This window comes from Lentinus tigrinus, assembly GCF_003813185.1.
Source record: "Lentinus tigrinus ALCF2SS1-7 unplaced genomic scaffold L226scaffold_3, whole genome shotgun sequence".
In the NCBI taxonomy this organism is placed as follows: domain Eukaryota; kingdom Fungi; phylum Basidiomycota; class Agaricomycetes; order Polyporales; family Polyporaceae; genus Lentinus; species Lentinus tigrinus.
The window spans coordinates 393,275-411,881 of record NW_027137912.1 but is presented as its reverse complement, the minus strand read 5'-3'; the positions used below and the strand labels follow the sequence as shown (position 1 = coordinate 411,881).

The window sequence follows — 18,607 nt, the reverse complement described above, 5'->3', positions numbered from 1 at the left end:
TCATCGTGCCTACTCATCAAGGGGAGCCAATACAGAACACCCGCAATGTCCCCGTCTGCCGTCATGCACAGCCCAACTCCGGGGCCGTCCCACAAACATGCGTGCACGAGGCCGCGTTTATGATGCTCTAGACAATGTCAGGCTGTCATGAGGTCGCCCTCACGGTGCCATCGATGACCCACCTAAGTACCTTGAGGCATTACTGCGGTGCCTATCTGCCAAACTCTACGCAGAAAGAGCGACCGCAATCCAAGAGTTCAGTGGTTCGATGTGGATGCATTGCAGCATCAATGTTACGTTTACATACTGTAAGTATGCGCGGAAGGGCCCCAGTCGAAACGACCAGGACGCGACGCGGTCAGACGCCCAAGACGCGGTGGCAAACATGGCCAAAGGATCGTGACGCGTGTCGCGACGCGTCGGACGCGTCTCTGAGACTCCCAGCATCCTGGGCCATCTGCGCTCAATACTCTCAACGCTCTCCGCTCGCACCAACATGGCTGTTGTCCATCCTCTGTTGGTAGCTTTTCTGCTTGTCAAGTCCCCCACCACGCTCACCCTCATGCAGTCCGAGACCATCTGCCCCCCTCACTCGTCCAGGAACCACCCTCCTTGCACCACCAGAAGAAGCCTCTTTCCTCATCAAATCCTCCGACAAGTCTTATAAGCATCAGTACTCGAACATTTACTTCGTGAGGCTACGCGCACTCAGGCAGCACGTAGAGCAGCGCGCGAAAAGCAGATGGAGCGAAGTAGCCGGTGCGTTCATCCTTCCTGCTGGCCCTACCGTGTTCCAATCGCCGCGGCTCCAGGAAACCCCGTCTTCGTTCCACGTGTCCTTGACGTCGAGAAGGGACAGCTGTGCTTCATCATCGGCACCGTGTACATGGACATGCCCTTGAAGCCGAATGTATTGGAGGATATCGCGCGAGATGTGGGTGGAGTCTCCTGTGAGTATCCCTCATGTTACTGAATCCGTGCCCCGCAGCGTTCCATACCTGCTCCTCCACCAAGAGACAAGTTTTATTCGGAGAACGACAACGTCATGCTTGAGGACGAGAGTGGTCGGATCTGTCTTGTCGGCGAACGTCTCAACAACACCAGTCTCGTGACAGGCGTCATCATGGGCGCGTTGGGAATCGAAACTCACAACGGTGATTTCGAGGTCGTTGACATCTGCTTCCCGGGAATGGCACCACAGCCCTCTGCAGGACTCACTTGGCCTGCGACCAAGTCAGACGAGTCCATGGACGTTGATGGTGAGTCCCCCCACCTGCAGTCATGTTCCTTATCTCGATCATTCCTCATGGGCCTGGCAGGTGAATCCTCGCTAGTAGGCGCAGACGAATGGGTGGCTCTTGTTTCAGGTCTCGAAGTCGGTGCAGCCAACGCAGCTGAGGGTCAAGTCCAACTGTTGGCCGAGTATCTCGCAGGCGAAGCTGGCGGTCTTGATGACCAACTACAATCGTCACGCATCTCAAGATTGATCATCGCCGGCAACTCTCTGGGACCTATACAACCTTCGGCTGGCATCTCTACTGCAGAGCCAGAACGAAAATCAGTAAGAACGTATTTCTTTGGACGCATTGCCATTGCTGAATCCCGAGGTAGCGCAAGTATGGACAAGAGGCATCTTTCACTCCACACCCTACCCAAAATCTTGCCGTACACCTGACAGACGTCTGTCGTTCGATCCCCGTCCATCTCCTTCCCGGGCCCTCTGATCCCGCTGCCACCATTCTTCCTCAACAACCTCTGCCTCGCGCCATGTTTGGCGGTGCATCTCATTACGCGACATTTAAATGCGAGTCAAATCCGACTTACATCAGTGTTGCTCCAGCACGCGAGTCGGCCGCATCCTCCTCCCGTGCGAGCCAGCCCGGAGCGTCCACGTCTAAAGCCAAAGTCAACGGCACGTCCGCGCATCCGGTCAAGCCGGAGCCGACGCGATCTATCCTAGTCCACTCAGGCCAGCCCGTGGACGACATGTTCAAATACGTCCGCACGCCACCCATGACCCGTCTGAAACTGGCCGAATCGACTCTCCGGTGGCGGCATATGGCACCCACGGCGCCAGACACGTTATGGTGTCATCCGTACTTCCTGAAGGACCCCTTCGTCATGCCCCAGACGCCAGACATCTACGTTGTTGGCAATCAGCCTGCGTTCGCGACCAAAGTCGTGGAGGACGGCGGCGATGAGAGTTTGGATGATGAGGCGGAGAGGTCACCGAAGAGATGCCGGATCGTCCTTCTGCCAAGCTTTAGGGAGTCGGGGCTGATTGTGCTCGTGAATTTGCGTACGCTGGGGGTCAGGAGGGTGCAGTTCGCGGTTGAAGGCATGAACGCTGGGGGTGGGGACAGTTGACGAGGCTTTTAGGGAAGCTCGTGACACTGTAAGATCTCAATCATGCAGACGTGCTGTTGCTGATATCTCGCGTAGAGTTGATTATAGTTATATTGTGGGTTTACCAGCCATTGTATGGTACAACATGATTATACGAAGTATGTGCACTACATCATCACAGACGACGCGACGAAAAGCTGTTGAAACGTGACAAGGTGGGCGCACCCATCGTGTCCATGGTCAGGCCTGAGTACCCTCGCGGCGTGGGCGTGAGCAGGGGGCCGGGGGTCCGGAGGAACGCGTCCTCGTCAGCATTGCCGCCCGGGCCATGATCGAGCCTGTGGTCGTGGATGTGCAATCCCATACGCGACAGCGACGGCCGGATGGCGGTGGCCGACAGCAACGAGGAGGTCCTGCGTGTCATGGGGGAACTCGAGGGCAGTGTAATGTCCACGGACGGGGTCCGCAGGGGGCCAGTCTCCCGATTCCGCGAGACAGGGGATGAGAGTCCGGGAGGGAGGAAGGTGTACCGCGCATACGGGTTCGGCTCCTCCTCCTCGTCGCTCGCGTCGCTGTTCTCGTCTTCCATCACGTTCATGGGGAAACGCGAGGGCAGCGTGATGTCGATGGACGAGGTCCGCAGGAGGCCAGTCTCCCGATCCCGCGGGACAGGGGATGAGAGTCCGGGAGGGAGGAAGGTGTACTCCTCCTCCTCCTCCTCAACCTCGTCGTCGTCGCTCGCGTCGCTGTTCTCGTCTTCCATCACGTCCGAGAGAGAGGGCCCTGCAGGAGGGCATATCACGAGCCCACCGGACCTCCACTCGAAACGGTGAACCGCTGGAGGAGAGCGCCGCAGGCCTGGCCGTTGGTGGCCGTGGGGTCCACCCACGCCGAACCCGTCACGCCGCATGGCCACGCCGCCGCCGCAGCGGTGGTGTGCGCTCCGACCTTCAAGCGCAGCAGACGAGGGTGTGGTTGACGCACGCTCCGAGTGGGCGCGTGTCAATGGTGGCTTAGGTGCGGGCTTGATGGGACCGGTGATTGCGCGCTTCCTTTGGCCCCAGGGGCGGGTGGACGGGTAGGAGGCGGGCATGGATTGCGTGCGTTGCAGCCCGTGGACTAGCTCGTACTTGTCGTCGGCGTTGTACCCTGAAGAGAAGCTTCGGGGGAAGTGTGGCCTGGTGCGCGTCGCAGTCATGATGGATGATGGGATGTGGTGGGGTGTGATAAGTGATGTGTGGTATCTGTGCGATGCTAAGAGAGGTGCTCAGATACGCTATGGCGGTGTGAATGTAGGCTAGAGAATGATGGGATGTAAGTTCGACAGTAGCGTGGTATATATGCAAGATGGTGAGCATCCGACAAACAGCGGAAACAAACATACGAAGGGGGGAGATCGAGGGCTCATATCCACTTCTATTGTATTTCGTCGAAGACTAGCTGCTCCAAGACCTTTGTTAGTGCTAAATTGTACAGCGGGACGCGGTCGGTGTTCTTGAACGATTGCCATTTTGGGCCGTACCGCCATCACTTGCGAGCGTTTGTGATGACGAGCGCACAGCCTCGCCAAAGCTTGCTCGTCACCGCCGTCTCGATCACAATTCATCCTCCAAGTAACTGCGTTCTGTGGGCCGTGTGCTGGTCCGATTGCGAACTTGGCCAGCGGGACGAACATGGATGAGATGACGTACCGGAACCTCTCTCCCTGCAGCCTCGGTCTCAAACAGAATATGGGGTAGACGTCACCCGGATGCTTTGCTTGGTCTTGTTCGCAATTCGTGAGGGGGTCCGGGTGGGCGATCCGTAATGCGCGCGCTGTCATAGTGTGAGGCGGAGACGAGGACGCGGGCTTGGTGCGGGCGTGTGCACGTTGCACAGGGCAGACGATCATATATTCGAGGTCAGCCCACTGCGCTTTCTCACGTCCTCGGTGTTGCTTACTGGGTTGCGGCACGGAATGGCACCATGGCTATCGTGGATTTGTGTTCGTTGAATGCAGAAGGCGACTTTGCCTCTACTGGCGCCGCGATCTGTATTGTCGCGGTGGAATCTCAGCACGACGCTGCACATGATGTTCGTGGGCGAGTAGCCTCGACTTTCGCAGGCACAATGTAATACCGCGACGTGTCGATGCTGTATTGCCACGCAAGATGGGAATTGAGTTGAGCTTGTCGTCGGGGCCTGTTCCAACGGGTCGTTGTCAGGCATCAACCTATCAGCACTTGCTTGGTTTGCAAGCCGAGCTTCTCCTCCCTGCGCAATTGACTATTCCTCAGCAGTACCACACAGGCTGAACCAGCTGTTCTCATCTGCGAGGTTGAGGGCATTTGCGGCACCCCGAGAGCAGCCCGGCAACATTCATTCCACCGGGGCCCGGTCAAGCTGATCGATGCTGTACGTAGCTCGAAGTCGCTGCGGAATGTGCTCTATATGATGTGCTGACGAAGACCAGGCAGACGCGTCTTAACCGGATCGAACCTCATGAAACGCGATTCTAGCTTCCTCCACGCTGTCGAAGCCCTGGCTCGCCCCGCCGGCGATGATCTTTGGCTGCGGCCGGCTATCTCGGTGAACACTGGCGGTCGGGTCTTCATAGGGTTACCCCAGCGGGATGAGTCCGAAGGGAATTCTGGGGGTTTGAGCCGCCTATTCCCACCGTCGGGGCCCCGACACTCCTGATGATGATTGCATTATTGCATCGTGGACGGGGAAGACGTGATCGAGGGAAGTGTCACTTTACTGCGGACCTAGTTGTGATTCGAGTTGAACCATATGTGGCAGGTCTACAAGGACACATTGCCGTACTTGTGTCGAAGTCCCTCGGGCGCGTGGCTTTGTAGGGGGGGGCTAACATGCACAGGCTGTTCCTGGGCGGTCATAAGCGGGCGTCCGAAAGCGGGTCGGCGTCAAGGGTTCTAGTCGCGAACCCTCACCTCGCCGTCCTCCATTGAAGAAATCTTCGAGAATCCCGTATTCGCCCTAGACACAACCGAACGATGGCTGCGGACAACGGCATCCACGACGTGCATTGAAGGCACGAAAGCAAGCCGTCTTCCTCGAGCCACGTCGGGCACAGTCCCGTGCTCAAAGCGCGAGAATTTTCTCACTGTGGGACCTCCTCCCGCCACAGGACACTGCCTATCTCAATCCGCGAGGGAACACGTTGTCCCAGAAGGGGTTCCATGAAACACTGCGAGAGCGTATTGTGCGAAGAATGCTGCTCGCTAAAAACAACGCGCCGGGAGCAGATCTCCAGGAATATTGGTGATTGGGCCTAGGAATCCCGTTGGTCAGTTATTCGCTCCACTACCATCGGTGTCGTCCCTATTCTACTCACGCATTCTCCATGTTCTACGGGCCAGGAGCCACACAGCCGCAGCTGCGCAGTTCCGCTATCGTCCTTCCAGTTCCGCTGAGAAATGAAGATGTCAACACTTCGGAGTTCACGTCGTTGCTATAAAGCCTCAAGTTCCCTCGCTTGCTCCCTCCCCACCCATTGCCTCCGGGTTGCTATTCAAAGGTCGCCGCTAGAGTCTTCTCCCCTCAGATTCTACTCCCCCTTCGACTCTCATTCGCGACGACCAAGATGTTTGCGACAGCCTTCTCGCTTGCCCTTCTCCCTCTCTTGGCAGCGGCCAACCCTCAGTATGGCTATGCCCCGCCTGCAGCCAACCCGACAACTCAAGCAGCGGCTGTCGCGCCCTCTGCACCGCCGAGCACTAACGGACAGATTAACGCACGTATTTCCCGCCGTCGCCGTCGCTGAGTGTCAATATTGATACATGCTACAGATCGACGTCGGCGCTGGCGGCAACTTCGTCTTTAGCCCTACCAACGTGACTGCCTCCAACGGCACGCTCGTTACCTTCTTCTTCCCTGCGTGAGTGTCCGTCTCGTGCTGCTAGTTGCTTGCTGGGCTGACTCGTAGTACAAGTGGTGCTACCCCGCACTCGGTTACCCAGGGTGACTTCGCCAACCCGTGTCAGCCGCTCGCGGCGCAGGGCGGCAACTCGGCTGGTTTCGACTCAGGTCTTCAGAACAGCGTCCAGTGGACGCTGAATGTCACTAACGACCAGATCCGTGAGTGGTCCATGGGTGCAGTTTCATTATGCAGCTGACATGATCGGATGCACAGCGATCTACTTCTTCTGCAAGGCACCCACTCACTGCGGTCTTGGCATGGTCGGGTATGTCGCGTTCCACTGGGCTATAGAACGGCCGTCGACTTACTCATATGCGTGACTATGCAGATCCATCAATGCACCTTCCTCTGGCAACACATTCGACGCATGGCAGGCGGCCGCCGTCAAGGTCGGTGCCTCAGAACAGACGGTAAGCTCATATACAAAATGTTCCCATCGGAAAGCCGCTGACCAATGCATCACACAATAGCTCCAGGACAACGGCCCCGTCACCGGTGGTGTAGGCGCTGTCGCGACTGCCACCCCCGCCGCCACTGCGTCGGGCAGCAGCGGTAGCGGCAGCAGTGGAAGTAGCGGAGGCAGCTCCGGCGCGATGCGCGTGAGTGCGTCGGGTGCTCTCGCTACTGTCTTTGGTGTCGCTCTTGCGATGTTGTTCGCGGCGTAAGCGTGATATTGGGATTTTGGGGGTCGGACGTTCAACAAAACGGCCCAGTGTGCTCGTAGAAATGATACATACGCTCCTCTTTCACGACTCTGTAATACTGCGGACTCGCCGTGCTCTCTCCTGGAGCACAAGATGTTCCCTGTATATGTTTTCTCAATATACTACCTTATACTCCAGTTGTTGTCAGGATCGGAGGGTCAACCTCAAAGTTACTGCCGGTACTAGAGCTTGAAGGAAGTACTTAAGGTTTGTAGTAGTGACCTACCTTTCCGGGAAGGGCCTCGATCACCCGAGACGGGCGCTTGTTCTGCCGTTCTTCCGAATTGAAAGCTCTGGACTTGGCTTCGGAGCGCTGTGGGCTTGGTTGATTTCTACGACTCCGAAGTCTCCCCCTGCTGTTCGTCCTTGGTTCGTCCGACTGCTGAATAGTCCCCCAAAAACATCACCATGGGCGGCCCCAATCTCGAGGTTTTCAAGTTTTCCGTGTATGTCTTCTTTCCGGTGGTCATGCTCCTCTACTACGGCAACCCGGACTGGTATGCGAAGAATGTCCTCCCTGTACGTGGCTTGTCCCTGCATACGCATTTCCGTAAGCCTCTAATCCGTTGTTCCCCACAGTACAAGGACAGGATCTTCCCTCCTGAACACCGTATCATAAAGGTACGTCTGCTACAGGTGCAATGTGGAGTAGTCATTTTGAAGTGAGCATGCTGGAACAGGACATTCCTACGGACCCCACAACGTTGAAGGAGGAGCTGGCAAAAATCAAGGCCAGGAACATGGAGCGAAAAGCTCAGCGTGATGCGGAGGCGAGGGCCGCACATCTCGCTCAGCAGGCCGCAGAGGAGCAGAAGTCGATTGGTCGGAGTTGGTGGCCATGGGGTGAGCGCAGATGATCCCACCTCTTTATTCAGTCCGTTCATCCTGTCCTCTGTTCAGGCCGTTCATGAAGTGGCTGCGTTCGCTATCTATCCCTATATTGCTCTAGTAATGACCTTTTCGGTGCCGATTGTATTTCTACACGCTACGCACACCACTCTTCGCTCTACTGCACCTTGGGAATCTTGATGCTTTGACCGTTCAATGCGACGTCCCACTCCCCGCCCGCTGCAATGTCCGCTTCTACTATGCGTTCGTACTCTTTCAGGTCCTTGAGTGAAACCTTGAACCCCCCACATACGATGAACACGACAGTGGCAGGCTTGTCGGTCTGAGGGACCAACTCTCGGAACAGGCTCGGGTTGTACGCTGGAACGAGGGTAGCTGCGCATGCTAACTCGACCAATGTTTTGTGGTCATCTGGAGAGTAGGTGAGCTCATCGGTTGCTTCGATTATGTGTGTGATCAACCTCACCCGTGAAGGACAGACAAGTTTGCATGGTGAGCTCGTCTGACACGCATACACTCTTAACGCCCCCGGTCCTTTGCAAAGCCATTTTGACCGCACCAGCCGAAGCAGAAGTCGCCCCGAGGGATGTGGCACGCGACGTCAACTTGGCGATGTGAGCGACGGTGACATTGTGCTCCTTGTCATACTCTGCGGTTGTTCCCTCCGGGACCTTCCTGGACTCCACATTGCCGGCGAATGGTCCTTCGTTAAGCGACAGAGACTGGTAGAAGCAGTTTGACCCATGTGTCTCGACGGTCACGAGTGGAACTGTGTTACACAATACTGAGGTACGAGCGCGTCCGCAAAGTTCGTGGAAGGCTCACCATTGTCCCAGCCGACCGATTTGCAGCCTTCTATGATACCAGCTGCAAGGCCTCCACCGCCTACGCTGCAGAAGATGGCGTCGGGTGCAGTGCCTTCTGGCAGCTGACTCTTGATCTCATGGACTAGGCTCGCATGTCCTTCCCACAGGATAGGATCATCGTACGCAGGCACCATAACCCTATCGTCCTTCACGTTAGCGCAGCTGATGACGTGAAGATCTGCACATGAACCTACGCATTGGGCTCGGCCTCGACAGCTTGCTGCGCACGCTGGAGTGCCTGCAGGTAGTAATCACCCTCAATGACGACTTCCGCCCCCTCCTTGCGCATGAAGTCGATTGTCGATTGGCTAACGCCATGGGGCAAGTACACGGTGCACTTTACGCCGAGAACCTTGGCTGCCCATGCAGCGGCAAGTCCGGCATTACCACCCGAGGCAATTATGAGATGCACGCCTGGCCCGTGGGTGCGGACGGCATGCTGCGCGTAATGTGAGATGCCGCGAGCTTTGAAGGACTGTGGAGGCTGGAGCGTCTGTATCGGCCGTCAGTATTGGTGTGGTTGGCGGCAGGAAGCGAGGATGAGTCTTACATCGAGCTTAAGGTAGACGCTGCAACCGAGGAGGGAGGAGATATGGATGGAGCGGATCAGGGGCGTCTCGAGCCAGAGCTTGTCGGGATACGTGTTCAGCACCATGATGTAGGCGGACTATGCAGGAGTAGGGCACGCGATGTGCCTGCGATGGGCCGCACTTCATATCCCTAACCTCTGATCTTAGTCAGAGGGTTTCTTCAGAGTCTGGACTTACTGATGAGCCTGAATCAGCCTGGAGGAGAGCGACAACAGAGTGACTCGTGCGGCGGGAAGCCGGCACTGGGCGTGCCGCCGCGCGACTGCGTATCGCGCAAGGCTGATGCGCATCCTCTCCTGCCTTCAAGTTCAACGCCCACGATAGAGTTCAGCGCAGGCACCCGTTCACATGGGATGTGGAACCGATGCGCGTGAAAGAAGATGGCGCATCGTCATGTGCAAAGGCTAATCTGCACAAATCTCCCTGAAGGGGGTGCCATGACATTCCTCCGTTGTTAGTCCGGGTCCTGGGCTGTGGTCTACCTCGACGTTCCCCCGTCCCGCCAATCCCTTGCGGGCCGTGCTGGTACCTGCCACCAACGCCCCTCAAGAAGGGTATAAAGCACCACTCCTCTAGGCTTCTCCCTGATGTCTCGTCGTACGTTCACACTATGAGGTTCAACGATGGCTTCTGGCTGCTTAAGAGTGGCGTCAAGCCACATCATGGTCTCCAGGTCGTCCAAGGTCTTCCGGACGGCGATGGGTACAACTTCCAGGTCTCTACCAAGCCCATACGCCATCGTGGTGATACACTCGCAGGTAAGGGTGTCCCCCAGACTTCCACGCTGCCGGACTGACCTCAAGCCTTGCAGGACCTGTGCTCAGTGTCCGCGTGCACTCTCCGACCGAGGGTGTGGTCGGCGTGAAGATCGAGCACTTCAAGCACATCGACCCCATCCCGAACATTGCGCTCTTCCCGGACGACCCTCCTGTTCCCTCGGTTTCTCTCTCCAAGACCGACAACACTTGGACAGTGACCAGCGGCGGTCTCACAGCGGAGGTCACGCAGAACCCATACACGGTTACGTTTAAATCTGCTACTCGCACCCTCACCGCGGCTGGTTACAAGCATCAGGCTCTGTACGATGTCCCATACAAATGGACGCAGCGTAGCGCATCGAACAACTCGTGTCTCACGACCGACGTGAGCTCGAATCCGCACCCGGAGCCGCCGCCCGAGACTGTTCGGTACATCCACTCGGAGCTGAACATCTCGCCTGGAGAGCTCTTCTATGGCTTGGGCGAACAGTTCGGTCCATTTGTCAAGAATGGTATGCCCAACTGTATATTTTATGTGCGCTCTGTGGTAACAATCGTCATTGTTCAGGCCAGTCTGTGAGCATCTGGAACCAAGACGGTGGCACATCTAGCGAACAGGCCTACAAATGCGTCCCTTTCTACTTGTCTAATCGCAACTACGGCGTATTCGTGAACCATCCGGGCGAAGTCGAGTTTGAGATGGGTAGTGAGAAGGTCAGCCGTGCCGGTGTGAGTGTCGCAGGCGAAGCCTTGGAATACTTCATCATCTATGGCCCTACACCGCTCGAGGTGAGTGAGATAACTTTGTTTGTAGACCGGCGTGCTGAAGAGTTGCTACAGATTCTGGAGAGGTACACGCGCATCACCGGTCGTCCAGCGTAGGTACATGCTACCCTCCCGCGTGATACGACTAACCCGCTCGTCAGCATCCTTCCTGCCTGGACGTTTGGCCTCTGGCTCTCGACGTCATTTTTGACGTCTTATGACGAAAAGACGGTCTCCGGATTCCTAGAGGGCATGCAGACTAGGAAGTGTCCAGTCCGGGTATTCCACCTTGATTGCTTCTGGATGAAGCAATACGAGTGGTGCGCATGCCTAAACTCTCCCTTATCCGCTCCCAGCACTGACGCAGCGCTGTCCTCCTCATTTCGACTATAGGTGTTCGTTTACCTTCGATCCCGACAATTTCCCCGACCCCAAAGCCTATCTATCCGAGATCAAGCAGAAATACGGGGTCAAAATCTGTGTATGGAGTACGTCGTTCTCACTTGTCTTTATGCCGCTTTCCACTGAATATTCCTTGTCCACCACGCGTTCCGATAGTCAACCCATATATCTCCCAACTTTCCCCAATATTCCAGGAGGCGGTGAAAGGCGGGTACCTCATCAAGCGCAAGGACGGTACCCCGTGGCAGTAAGTCCTTAGCCCGCATGTCATGATCTGCGTTGGACTCGGAGTAACTTCCCGGCACCCAGATGGGATCTCTGGCAACCGGGTCTAGCTGTTGTCGACGTCACGAACCCCGCGGCCCGGAACTGGTACGAAGAGAAGCTGGATGCGCTCATTGACCTTGGCGTGGACACATTCAAGGTGAGTACCTGACGGTCATCCGTGGTTCCCTCCTGGATGCTAGATACTGACAAGGATCTTTGTGTCCATGTCTTAGACGGACTTCGGTGAACGGATCCCGCATGCGAACGTCGTGTTCCACGACGGGTCCGACCCCATGCGAGTGCACAACACGTTCTCGGTCATCTACAACGAGATGGTGTTCAAACTCTTGGAGCGGCGGTTCGGCAAGGGCGAGGCCGTCGTCTTTGCGCGGTCTGCGACCGCCGGAGGGCAGAGGTTCCCAGTCGTGAGTAGAACGAGCCGAGCACATTGGCCTACGTTTCAAGCTGATTGATTGTCCCACAGCACTGGGGCGGGGACTGCGAGTCCACATTCGAAGCTATGGCCGAGACGCTCCGCGGCGGTCTCAGCTTGACGTCCTCCGGTTTCGCGTTTGCCTCACACGACATCGGCGGATTTGAGGTAAGCTCTGCTGCTGCTTCTCGGAGCTTGCGACTGAATCCTACGTTCAGGGCCACCCCCCACCGGAGATCTACCACCGCTGGGTCGCATATGGGCTGTTCTCGTCGCATTCTCGTCTACACGGGTCGATGTCATACAGAGTGCCGTGGCAGTACGGCGAGGCTGCGGCAACGTACATGGCGCGCTTCCTGGATGCCAAACATAGGCTCATGCCATACCTTTACAACCTCGTACGTATCTGCCCCTTGTGAGACCTGCACCCGTACTGAGCCGCACTACAATAAATAGTCCATCCACGGTCACACTAAGGGGCACCCAATGCAGCGCGCAATGTTCATCGAGTTCCTCGATGACCCAACAACGCACTACCTCGACAGGCAGTTCATGCTGGGGCCGTCATTGCTCGTGGCGCCTGTCTTCGTGCACGAAGGCGAGGAGTTGGTGTACTACCTCCCCGCTGGGCGCTGGACGTCGTTCTTCAAGCCTTCTCGCACCCAGGTCGGCCCTGCGTGGATGAAGGAAGTTGTCCCCATCGATGAGATCCCAGTGTGGGTACGTCAAGGAAGCATCTTGTGCCTCGGACCAACGGGTGTTGGACGCCCAGATTACGACTTCGCGAGCGGTCTCGAGGTGCAGGTCTACGAGCTAGAAGAGGGCCAAGTCGTGCGGACTGAGGTGCCGATCGGGAAGGGCACGGGCATCGCCGGCATTGTGGAGGCGAAGCTGTCGAACGGCGAGGTAACGGTGAACGTGGCGAGTGGGCAGGTCGCGTTGGCTTCGCTGAGCTACTTCGCGAGTGGGCAAGTGAAGAAAGTGGATGCCGCGGAGGCCCAGAAGGCCGTGTCGCTGAAGTTATGAGTCGCGCCAAACAGAACGAGGCGGACGAAAATATACCGCGTGTACGATAATAATGTGGAGTGGAGTGAACATTTCCCAATCAGATGTACATCTGCCTCTATAGCCCTAGAGTCGACCGATCCACCCGATGTCGGACCTCTCTTGACGCTGCGCGCTGGCGTCGCATAGCTTGGCGTTCCAGGCCAGTGTCGAACCAGTCTCCGCAACCGGGGAAAAGGAGACTGCGCGAACACATGAGGCATCACGCAAGGCAAGGCAAGGTGGAGTTGCCGAGTTGCCAATCCGTAAAGCCTGTTAGCGACCTAGTCATCGTGGAGTTCCTTCCAGGCTTGCTCGATCTTCTCTCGCTGTGCCTTCGCACCCTCACGGTTCTTCGTCGTGCGGTCGATGCGCTGACATACGTGGTTCAAACGTGCCCGTGATGCTATTACACATGTAGGGGTTTGCTTACCTCCTTTCTCAGACACATATTCAGGTCATGCTTGGCTTGGTTGCATGCGCCTGTCCACCTTGACCAGCCGTTTGCGTGACACGCGTCAAGTGCCTGGATGAATTCCCGACAGACTATGAGAAGCCGATGAGTCAGTTCGCAGGGTTACTACCTGCTATGGACTGACAGCGACACGGCCGGCGGGCGATGCGAACCTATCTTTTTCTCCGTAAGCTGAGGGTGCATGTTCCCGTGACCTCTGGCGACGGAGATGAGATGGAGTTGCGCAAGACGACTAGGACGAGTCCGCAGAAAAGAGCAGCTAGGGGCGCGGCGACGAACGGCGTCGGCGAGGAGAAAGTGCCTGGAAAGACGGTGGTGGTCGAGGACGAAGGAGGAAGTCGGGCCGGAGCAAGGGTGAGAGCAGAGGCGCCGACTGGATGCAGTGATTAGATATCAGTCCGTCGCGAGAGGTCTCTGCGGGTATATAGCTGCATTTCTCACTTGCCCCCATCCCCCATCCTCCCCTCTTTTCGTGCAGTCATGTCCAAGTTCGCCCCCCAGTCCGCCGACGACATCTCCATTGCGACCATCCGTGCCCTGGCGGCCGATGTCGTCGGCAAGGCCAACTCCGGCCATCCTGGTGAGTACCCCGCGTATGGAAATCAGATCGGGTACGCGGATTGAGGGCTTTCGTACTTGCAGGTGCTCCGATGGGCATGGCTCCTGTCGCTCACGTTCTGTTCACCCGGTATGTGTGCTTGAAGTAGGAGGGAAACGGCGTATTCATGCTGGAGGTCAGCTTCTTCAATGCTAACCCTAAGAACTCGAAGTGGTTCAACCGCGATCGCTTCGTTCTCTCTAACGGGTACGTCGTGATGCGCTGAGTTTATGTCGCTGCTTTCCTGACTCCGAATGCTCGTAGACACGCGTAAGTCTGACCATATGACGCATACGGTTGTTGAGTCTGAGGGGCAACAGTTGTGCGCTCCAGTACATCCTCCTCCACCTCCTCGGCTACAAGCTCTCCATGGATGATCTCAAGCAATTCCGTCAGATCGATTCCTTGACCCCGGGTCACCCTGAAGCTGGACACACGGATGGCATCGAGGTCACGACTGGTCCTCTTGGCCAGGGTTTCTCCAACGCCGTTGGTCTCGCCATTGCTCAGGCCCACCTCGGTGCGACGTTCAACAAGGACGGTTTCGACCTCATCAACAACTACACGTATGGTTCGTCGAGGTCAGCTATGTTCCGGCTTTCATCCGTCTGAATGATTGCCCCAGTCTTCCTCGGTGATGGGTGTCTCATGGAGGGTGTTGCGAGCGAGGCTGCATCTCTTGCCGGCCACTTGCAGCTGGGCAACCTGATCGCGGTATGTTCACTTTTCCGCCTTGCACCTGAAGCAATTGTGCTGATTGCACGCGCTAGATTTACGACGACAACCGTGAGCACAACCGCGCAATTGCCAAGAATTACTGGGACTGATTGATTGGCAGACATCTCTATTGATGGTGACACCGCCGTCGCGTTCACTGAGGATGTCGAGAAGCGTTTCCAGGCTTATGGCTGGCACACACTCCACGTTGATAACGGCGACAGGTGAGTCTAGTCGTACTTCAGGGTGACCGCTGAGTGTATCGATGCGCCATACGCAGCGATCTCGAGAGCATCTACAATGCCATCCTTGAGGCGCAAAAGGAGAAGAGCAAGCCCACCCTCATCCGTCTCCGCACCACCATCGGCTACGGCTCCAAGCAGCAGGGTACCCACGGTGTCCACGGTTCTCGTATGTCGAAAGGTCTTTCTATGCTAGTGTCAGGATAACTCATGTGTACGCCTCCTGCCAGCGTTGAAGGCTGATGACATCCAGGCCCTCAAGAGCAAGTTCGGTCTTCCTGCTGATCAGTCCTTCTACGTCCCCAAGGAGACGTACGAGACGTACGGTTCTGTCGCCGCTCGTGGTGCAAAGCTCGAGGCCCAGTGGAATGACCTGCTTGCCTCATACGCTCAGAAATACCCTACTGAGTACGCTGAACTCACACGCCGCATCGCCGGAAAGCTCCCGGACAACTGGGAGAAGTCCCTGCCCGTTTACAAGCCTTCCGACGCCGCTCAGGCTTCCCGCAAGCTCTCAGAAATCGTCCTCTCCGCCGTTGTCCCCATTCTTCCCGAGCTCGTCGGTGGCTCTGCCGACTTGACCGGTTCTAACCTGACAAGGACGAAGACAATGATTGACTTCCAGCCTGAGAGCACCGGTCTCGGCAGCTACAAGGGTACTTACATCCGCTTCGGTGTTCGTGAGCACGGTATGGGTGCTATTGCCAACGGGCTGCATGCATATGGCGGCATCATCCCGTTCGTCGCAACTTTCTTGGTAAGTCAAAAGTGATTGGATTGCCCTAACCAACGTCCCTGACGATCAGCGATTTAGAATTTCGTTTCATATGCTGCCGGTGCTGTGCGTCTCTCGGCACTGAGCAAGCACCAAGTTATTTGGGTTGGTGAGTGCAAGCCCATTTGTTATGCCCGACCGCCGACGCTGATCTGCATTCACCCATAGCCACCCACGATTCGATCGGTCTCGGCGAGGACGGTCCCACTCACCAACCGATTGAGACCGCCGTCCACTTCCGCGCCATGCCTAACCTCGACTTCTGGCGTCCGGCAGACGGCAACGAGACGTCTGCCGCGTACTACTCTGCACTCACGCGGCGCCAGACGCCTTCGATCCTCTCCCTGTCCCGCCAGAACCTCCCCAACCTCGAGGGCTCGACGATTGAGCGTGCGCTCAAGGGCGGTTACGTGCTGCACGAGGTCCAGGGCGAGGACCTCACCATCGTCAGCACGGGCAGCGAGGTCTCCATTGCGCTCGAGGCGGCGGTGAAGCTCAACTCGGAGGGTATCAAGACGCGCATCGTCAGCTTGCCGTGCTGGTCAATTTTCGACCTCCAGCCCACCGAGTACAAGCTCAGCGTGCTGCGTAGCGGTGCGCCCATCCTTGCCGTCGAGGCCCTTTCGGTTAGTCTGTTGTGCTCGTGCTTCGATGTGCGCCGTTGCTCACGGATCTGTCACGGCTTCTATAGACTCTGGGTTGGCAGAAGTACAGCCACGAGGTTCGTAGCGTCTGGACAATAATAACTGCACTCGGGTACAGTGCTGACGCTTTCGCTTCAGGCATTCGGTCTTACTGGCTGGGGTGCTTCGGGCCCGTACAAGAAGGTCTACGAGAAGTTCGGCCTCACCGGTCCCAGTACGTCACCGGTCTTCCCCCGGGATGGTTAGGTCAATGCTGACATGCTCGCAGACATCGCCGATGTTGGCAAGAAGGTCGTCGACTTCTACAAGAAGAAGGGCGGCGAGGTTATCTCGCCCCTGCTCAAGGCCATCGAGTCGATTGGCGGCCAGCACTTGTAGATGCTTCCCGAATGTGTTGACGTTCACTTAAGAAGGTTAAAGGGGGTTATACGATAGAAGGCAGTCTACCCGCTTGTATTTCTTCCGCAATAGAGATTTTGCTTGCATGAGTACTGAGGGTGGCCTAGACCGTCGCTTGAGTACCAGAATGGGCGTGATCCCATTGGCTGTCACCAGAATTGTGTTCAAGGATGGAAGGGGTCCTCCGACTCGCGCGAAACCCAAAGAAATGACACCATCGGCAGAGGAGGTGGTTCATTAGGGAGCGAGTATAGTGTGCTCATCTGCTGTACAACACCTGTCGCCCAGACATCTACCGCGTCCTCTTGACCTCGATGTTGTCCCACTTCGCGCGCTCCAAGTCCTCCTTCACCACATCCACCACATGGGGCTTGAGGTAGCGCACATCCTGTCGAACCCGGAGCGTGAGGGACCAATCAAAGAACAGAATTGACACACGCACCTCCTCCGGCTTAATCCACTGATCCTTGGGGAGGTTGTCGTGGAGAACGCTGCACTGGGAGGCGCGCTTGAAGCGGAATGCGCGGTCGAATTGCTCGCGGGGGGTCAAACGCGCGATTGCCTGGAGCACAACGATCGGTACAGTCACTTCAAAAGGATGCAGATGCGTACTCACCCGCTCGACGTCAGGACGCTCCTCAACGACTGCAAGACAAGCCCAGTTGACCACCTGCAAAAAGCCGAGGCGCGAAACGTCACGTACGGAGGTCGTCGTACTTCAAGCCGACTTTTCTGTGGCCCGCGACGTTGGCATACCAGTCGGAGAGGGGCTTGAACCAGCGGTAGAGCGTGCGGTTCCGACGGATGGTCGAGGCGAAGGAGACACCAAGCGGGCCAGCGATGGTCATCGTAGTCTATGAGCGTGTGCAGGTGCAGGGCGCCTGTGCCCGACGCTGTCTGCGACTCTGCCCGAGCCGTGTTTGGCGCTGTTTGGCTGCGGTGGCTGAGGCTCTGCGCTCTGGACGCGTGCCCCGATTTGGCAGCGATTAGCAGGTGCAGTACAGATCGAAGGGAGATGTATAAAACGTCGGTTGTCCTCTTCTTCCTCCTCCATCTCTTCATCTTCTTCCATCTCCCCCAGCCAACCCCTACAGCAGCCATGTCTATCCAGGAGCGCACGTACATCATGGTCAAGGTACGTGGCGCGCGTTCTGGGTGCTTTTCGCGCCATACTGAGCGCATACAACCTGCCACAGCCCGACGGTGTCCAGCGTGGACTCGTCGGCAACATCATCAGCCGTTTTGAGCAGCGCGGCTTCAAGCTCATCGCACTTAAACTTGTCCACGCTACTCCGGAGCACTTGGAGAAGCGTACGTCTCACGATTTGCCCATTGCGTTGCCAAATCCTTACACCTAACCCTGCAGACTACGCCGACCTGAAGGGCAAGCCCTTCTTCCCCGGCCTCATTAAGTACATGGCTTCTGGCCCCGTTGCCGCGATGGTCTGGGAGGGTCTTGATGCTGTCAAGACCGGCCGTTCCATGCTCGGCGCGACCAACCCCCTCGCGTCTGCTCCTGGTATGTTGTAAAACATGAGGCACGCGAATGTGCGCCTTACACGTGCACCCTTCCCTCTATAGGCACTATCCGTGGCGACTTCGCCCTCGCTGTCGGCCGCAACATCTGCCACGGCTCCGACTCTGTTGAGAGCGCCGAGAAGGAGATCGCTCTGTACGGGAATCTACTTCCAATCTCAGATCTGTCACTTACCTGCTCCAAAACACAGCTGGTTCCCGGAAGGCGTCGTTCAGTACAACCAGGACCAGGCCAAGTGGATCTTCGAGTAGATGCTACACGGACAGGTTTTGAA

The 18,607-nt window shown here is 56.9% G+C and overlaps 9 protein-coding genes across 9 annotated transcripts; 6 read left to right on the top strand and 3 right to left on the bottom strand.

The window, feature by feature from the left end:
• Nucleotides 1-447: 447 nt before the first annotated feature.
• L226DRAFT_500075 (uncharacterized protein) lies at nucleotides 448-2,756 on the top strand. Its single transcript, XM_067677747.1, has 6 exons — nucleotides 448-516; nucleotides 569-759; nucleotides 813-934; nucleotides 989-1,259; nucleotides 1,320-1,561; nucleotides 1,612-2,756. Exons 1-6 carry the CDS (start codon nucleotides 497-499, stop codon nucleotides 2,365-2,367), a joined length of 1,602 nt encoding a protein of 533 aa, XP_067540409.1. The 5' UTR covers nucleotides 448-496; the 3' UTR covers nucleotides 2,368-2,756.
• On the bottom strand, nucleotides 2,522-3,544 carry L226DRAFT_608838 (uncharacterized protein; the record flags this gene model as incomplete). Its single annotated transcript, XM_067685974.1, has 1 exon — nucleotides 2,522-3,544. The coding sequence occupies one exon, from the start codon at nucleotides 3,542-3,544 to the stop codon at nucleotides 2,522-2,524; it is 1,023 nt and encodes a 340-aa protein (XP_067540408.1).
• Nucleotides 3,545-5,442: 1,898 nt separating this feature from the next.
• On the top strand, nucleotides 5,443-7,131 carry L226DRAFT_182948 (uncharacterized protein). The gene is made up of 7 exons (XM_067672715.1): nucleotides 5,443-5,635; nucleotides 5,709-6,082; nucleotides 6,138-6,226; nucleotides 6,281-6,426; nucleotides 6,482-6,533; nucleotides 6,597-6,678; nucleotides 6,739-7,131. The coding sequence occupies exons 2-7, from the start codon at nucleotides 5,933-5,935 to the stop codon at nucleotides 6,931-6,933; spliced, it is 714 nt and encodes a 237-aa protein (XP_067540407.1). The 5' UTR covers nucleotides 5,443-5,635; nucleotides 5,709-5,932; the 3' UTR covers nucleotides 6,934-7,131.
• Nucleotides 7,132-7,287: 156 nt separating this feature from the next.
• Nucleotides 7,288-8,104, top strand: L226DRAFT_530028 (uncharacterized protein). The gene is made up of 4 exons (XM_067679746.1): nucleotides 7,288-7,491; nucleotides 7,552-7,593; nucleotides 7,653-7,815; nucleotides 7,873-8,104. Exons 1-4 carry the CDS (start codon nucleotides 7,381-7,383, stop codon nucleotides 7,881-7,883), a joined length of 327 nt encoding a protein of 108 aa, XP_067540406.1. The 5' UTR covers nucleotides 7,288-7,380; the 3' UTR covers nucleotides 7,884-8,104.
• L226DRAFT_550116 (tryptophan synthase beta subunit-like PLP-dependent enzyme) lies at nucleotides 7,867-9,448 on the bottom strand. Its single transcript, XM_067682727.1, has 5 exons — nucleotides 9,238-9,448; nucleotides 8,882-9,180; nucleotides 8,647-8,825; nucleotides 8,288-8,590; nucleotides 7,867-8,232 (listed from the first exon to the last, which is right to left on the bottom strand). The coding sequence occupies exons 1-5, from the start codon at nucleotides 9,340-9,342 to the stop codon at nucleotides 7,979-7,981; spliced, it is 1,140 nt and encodes a 379-aa protein (XP_067540405.1). The 5' UTR covers nucleotides 9,343-9,448; the 3' UTR covers nucleotides 7,867-7,978.
• Nucleotides 9,449-9,595: 147 nt separating this feature from the next.
• L226DRAFT_478348 (uncharacterized protein) lies at nucleotides 9,596-13,100 on the top strand. The gene is made up of 12 exons (XM_067676790.1): nucleotides 9,596-10,035; nucleotides 10,089-10,547; nucleotides 10,604-10,824; nucleotides 10,876-10,913; nucleotides 10,962-11,120; nucleotides 11,194-11,288; nucleotides 11,359-11,449; nucleotides 11,512-11,626; nucleotides 11,703-11,894; nucleotides 11,954-12,070; nucleotides 12,121-12,300; nucleotides 12,359-13,100. Exons 1-12 carry the CDS (start codon nucleotides 9,888-9,890, stop codon nucleotides 12,926-12,928), a joined length of 2,385 nt encoding a protein of 794 aa, XP_067540404.1. The 5' UTR covers nucleotides 9,596-9,887; the 3' UTR covers nucleotides 12,929-13,100.
• A 493-nt stretch (nucleotides 13,101-13,593) lies between these two features.
• Nucleotides 13,594-16,888, top strand: L226DRAFT_530026 (transketolase). The gene is made up of 15 exons (XM_067679745.1): nucleotides 13,594-14,001; nucleotides 14,064-14,109; nucleotides 14,161-14,226; nucleotides 14,284-14,289; nucleotides 14,340-14,590; nucleotides 14,645-14,733; nucleotides 14,790-14,805; nucleotides 14,858-14,960; nucleotides 15,017-15,147; nucleotides 15,209-15,735; nucleotides 15,793-15,862; nucleotides 15,922-16,379; nucleotides 16,445-16,474; nucleotides 16,536-16,611; nucleotides 16,666-16,888. The coding sequence occupies exons 1-15, from the start codon at nucleotides 13,902-13,904 to the stop codon at nucleotides 16,773-16,775; spliced, it is 2,079 nt and encodes a 692-aa protein (XP_067540403.1). The 5' UTR covers nucleotides 13,594-13,901; the 3' UTR covers nucleotides 16,776-16,888.
• A 200-nt stretch (nucleotides 16,889-17,088) lies between these two features.
• Nucleotides 17,089-17,644, bottom strand: L226DRAFT_566396 (ubiquinol-cytochrome-c reductase complex subunit 6; the record flags this gene model as incomplete). The annotated part of the gene is made up of 4 exons (XM_067683911.1): nucleotides 17,089-17,184; nucleotides 17,239-17,358; nucleotides 17,413-17,441; nucleotides 17,500-17,644. The coding sequence occupies 4 exons, from the start codon at nucleotides 17,642-17,644 to the stop codon at nucleotides 17,089-17,091; spliced, it is 390 nt and encodes a 129-aa protein (XP_067540402.1).
• A 251-nt stretch (nucleotides 17,645-17,895) lies between these two features.
• Nucleotides 17,896-18,584, top strand: L226DRAFT_542661 (nucleoside diphosphate kinase; the record flags this gene model as incomplete). The annotated part of the gene is made up of 5 exons (XM_067682141.1): nucleotides 17,896-17,931; nucleotides 17,993-18,107; nucleotides 18,163-18,315; nucleotides 18,378-18,468; nucleotides 18,524-18,584. The coding sequence occupies 5 exons, from the start codon at nucleotides 17,896-17,898 to the stop codon at nucleotides 18,582-18,584; spliced, it is 456 nt and encodes a 151-aa protein (XP_067540401.1).
• Nucleotides 18,585-18,607: the final 23 nt, after the last annotated feature.

Bases quoted from the DNA above. Each gene is read 5' to 3' on its own strand.
- L226DRAFT_182948 (XM_067672715.1), top strand. From the start codon at position 5,933: ATGTTTGCGACAGCCTTCTCGCTTGCCCTTCTCCCTCTCTTGGCAGCG. The intron at 6,427-6,481 runs GTGAGTGGTCCA...TCGGATGCACAG, and splicing joins TGTCACTAACGACCAGATCC to CGATCTACTTCTTCTGCAAG. The intron at 6,534-6,596 runs GTATGTCGCGTT...GTGACTATGCAG, and splicing joins TGCGGTCTTGGCATGGTCGG to ATCCATCAATGCACCTTCCT.
- L226DRAFT_530028 (XM_067679746.1), top strand. From the start codon at position 7,381: ATGGGCGGCCCCAATCTCGAGGTTTTCAAGTTTTCCGTGTATGTCTTC. The intron at 7,492-7,551 runs GTACGTGGCTTG...TGTTCCCCACAG, and splicing joins ATGCGAAGAATGTCCTCCCT to TACAAGGACAGGATCTTCCC. The intron at 7,594-7,652 runs GTACGTCTGCTA...ATGCTGGAACAG, and splicing joins CTGAACACCGTATCATAAAG to GACATTCCTACGGACCCCAC.
- L226DRAFT_478348 (XM_067676790.1), top strand. From the start codon at position 9,888: ATGAGGTTCAACGATGGCTTCTGGCTGCTTAAGAGTGGCGTCAAGCCA. The intron at 12,071-12,120 runs GTAAGCTCTGCT...TCCTACGTTCAG, and splicing joins ACGACATCGGCGGATTTGAG to GGCCACCCCCCACCGGAGAT. The intron at 12,301-12,358 runs GTACGTATCTGC...TACAATAAATAG, and splicing joins TGCCATACCTTTACAACCTC to TCCATCCACGGTCACACTAA.
- L226DRAFT_500075 (XM_067677747.1), top strand. From the start codon at position 497: ATGGCTGTTGTCCATCCTCT. The intron at 760-812 runs GTGCGTTCATCC...CCGCGGCTCCAG, and splicing joins CAGATGGAGCGAAGTAGCCG to GAAACCCCGTCTTCGTTCCA. The intron at 1,260-1,319 runs GTGAGTCCCCCC...TGGGCCTGGCAG, and splicing joins CGAGTCCATGGACGTTGATG to GTGAATCCTCGCTAGTAGGC.
- L226DRAFT_530026 (XM_067679745.1), top strand. From the start codon at position 13,902: ATGTCCAAGTTCGCCCCCCAGTCCGCCGACGACATCTCCATTGCGACC. The intron at 15,736-15,792 runs GTAAGTCAAAAG...TCAGCGATTTAG, and splicing joins CGTTCGTCGCAACTTTCTTG to AATTTCGTTTCATATGCTGC. The intron at 16,612-16,665 runs GTACGTCACCGG...ACATGCTCGCAG, and splicing joins GTTCGGCCTCACCGGTCCCA to ACATCGCCGATGTTGGCAAG.
- L226DRAFT_550116 (XM_067682727.1), bottom strand. From the start codon at position 9,342: ATGGTGCTGAACACGTATCCCGACAAGCTCTGGCTCGAGACGCCCCTG. The intron at 9,181-9,237 runs GTAAGACTCATC...CGGCCGATACAG, and splicing joins GCGTCTACCTTAAGCTCGAT to ACGCTCCAGCCTCCACAGTC. The intron at 8,826-8,881 runs GTAGGTTCATGT...GAAGGACGATAG, and splicing joins GTCGAGGCCGAGCCCAATGC to GGTTATGGTGCCTGCGTACG.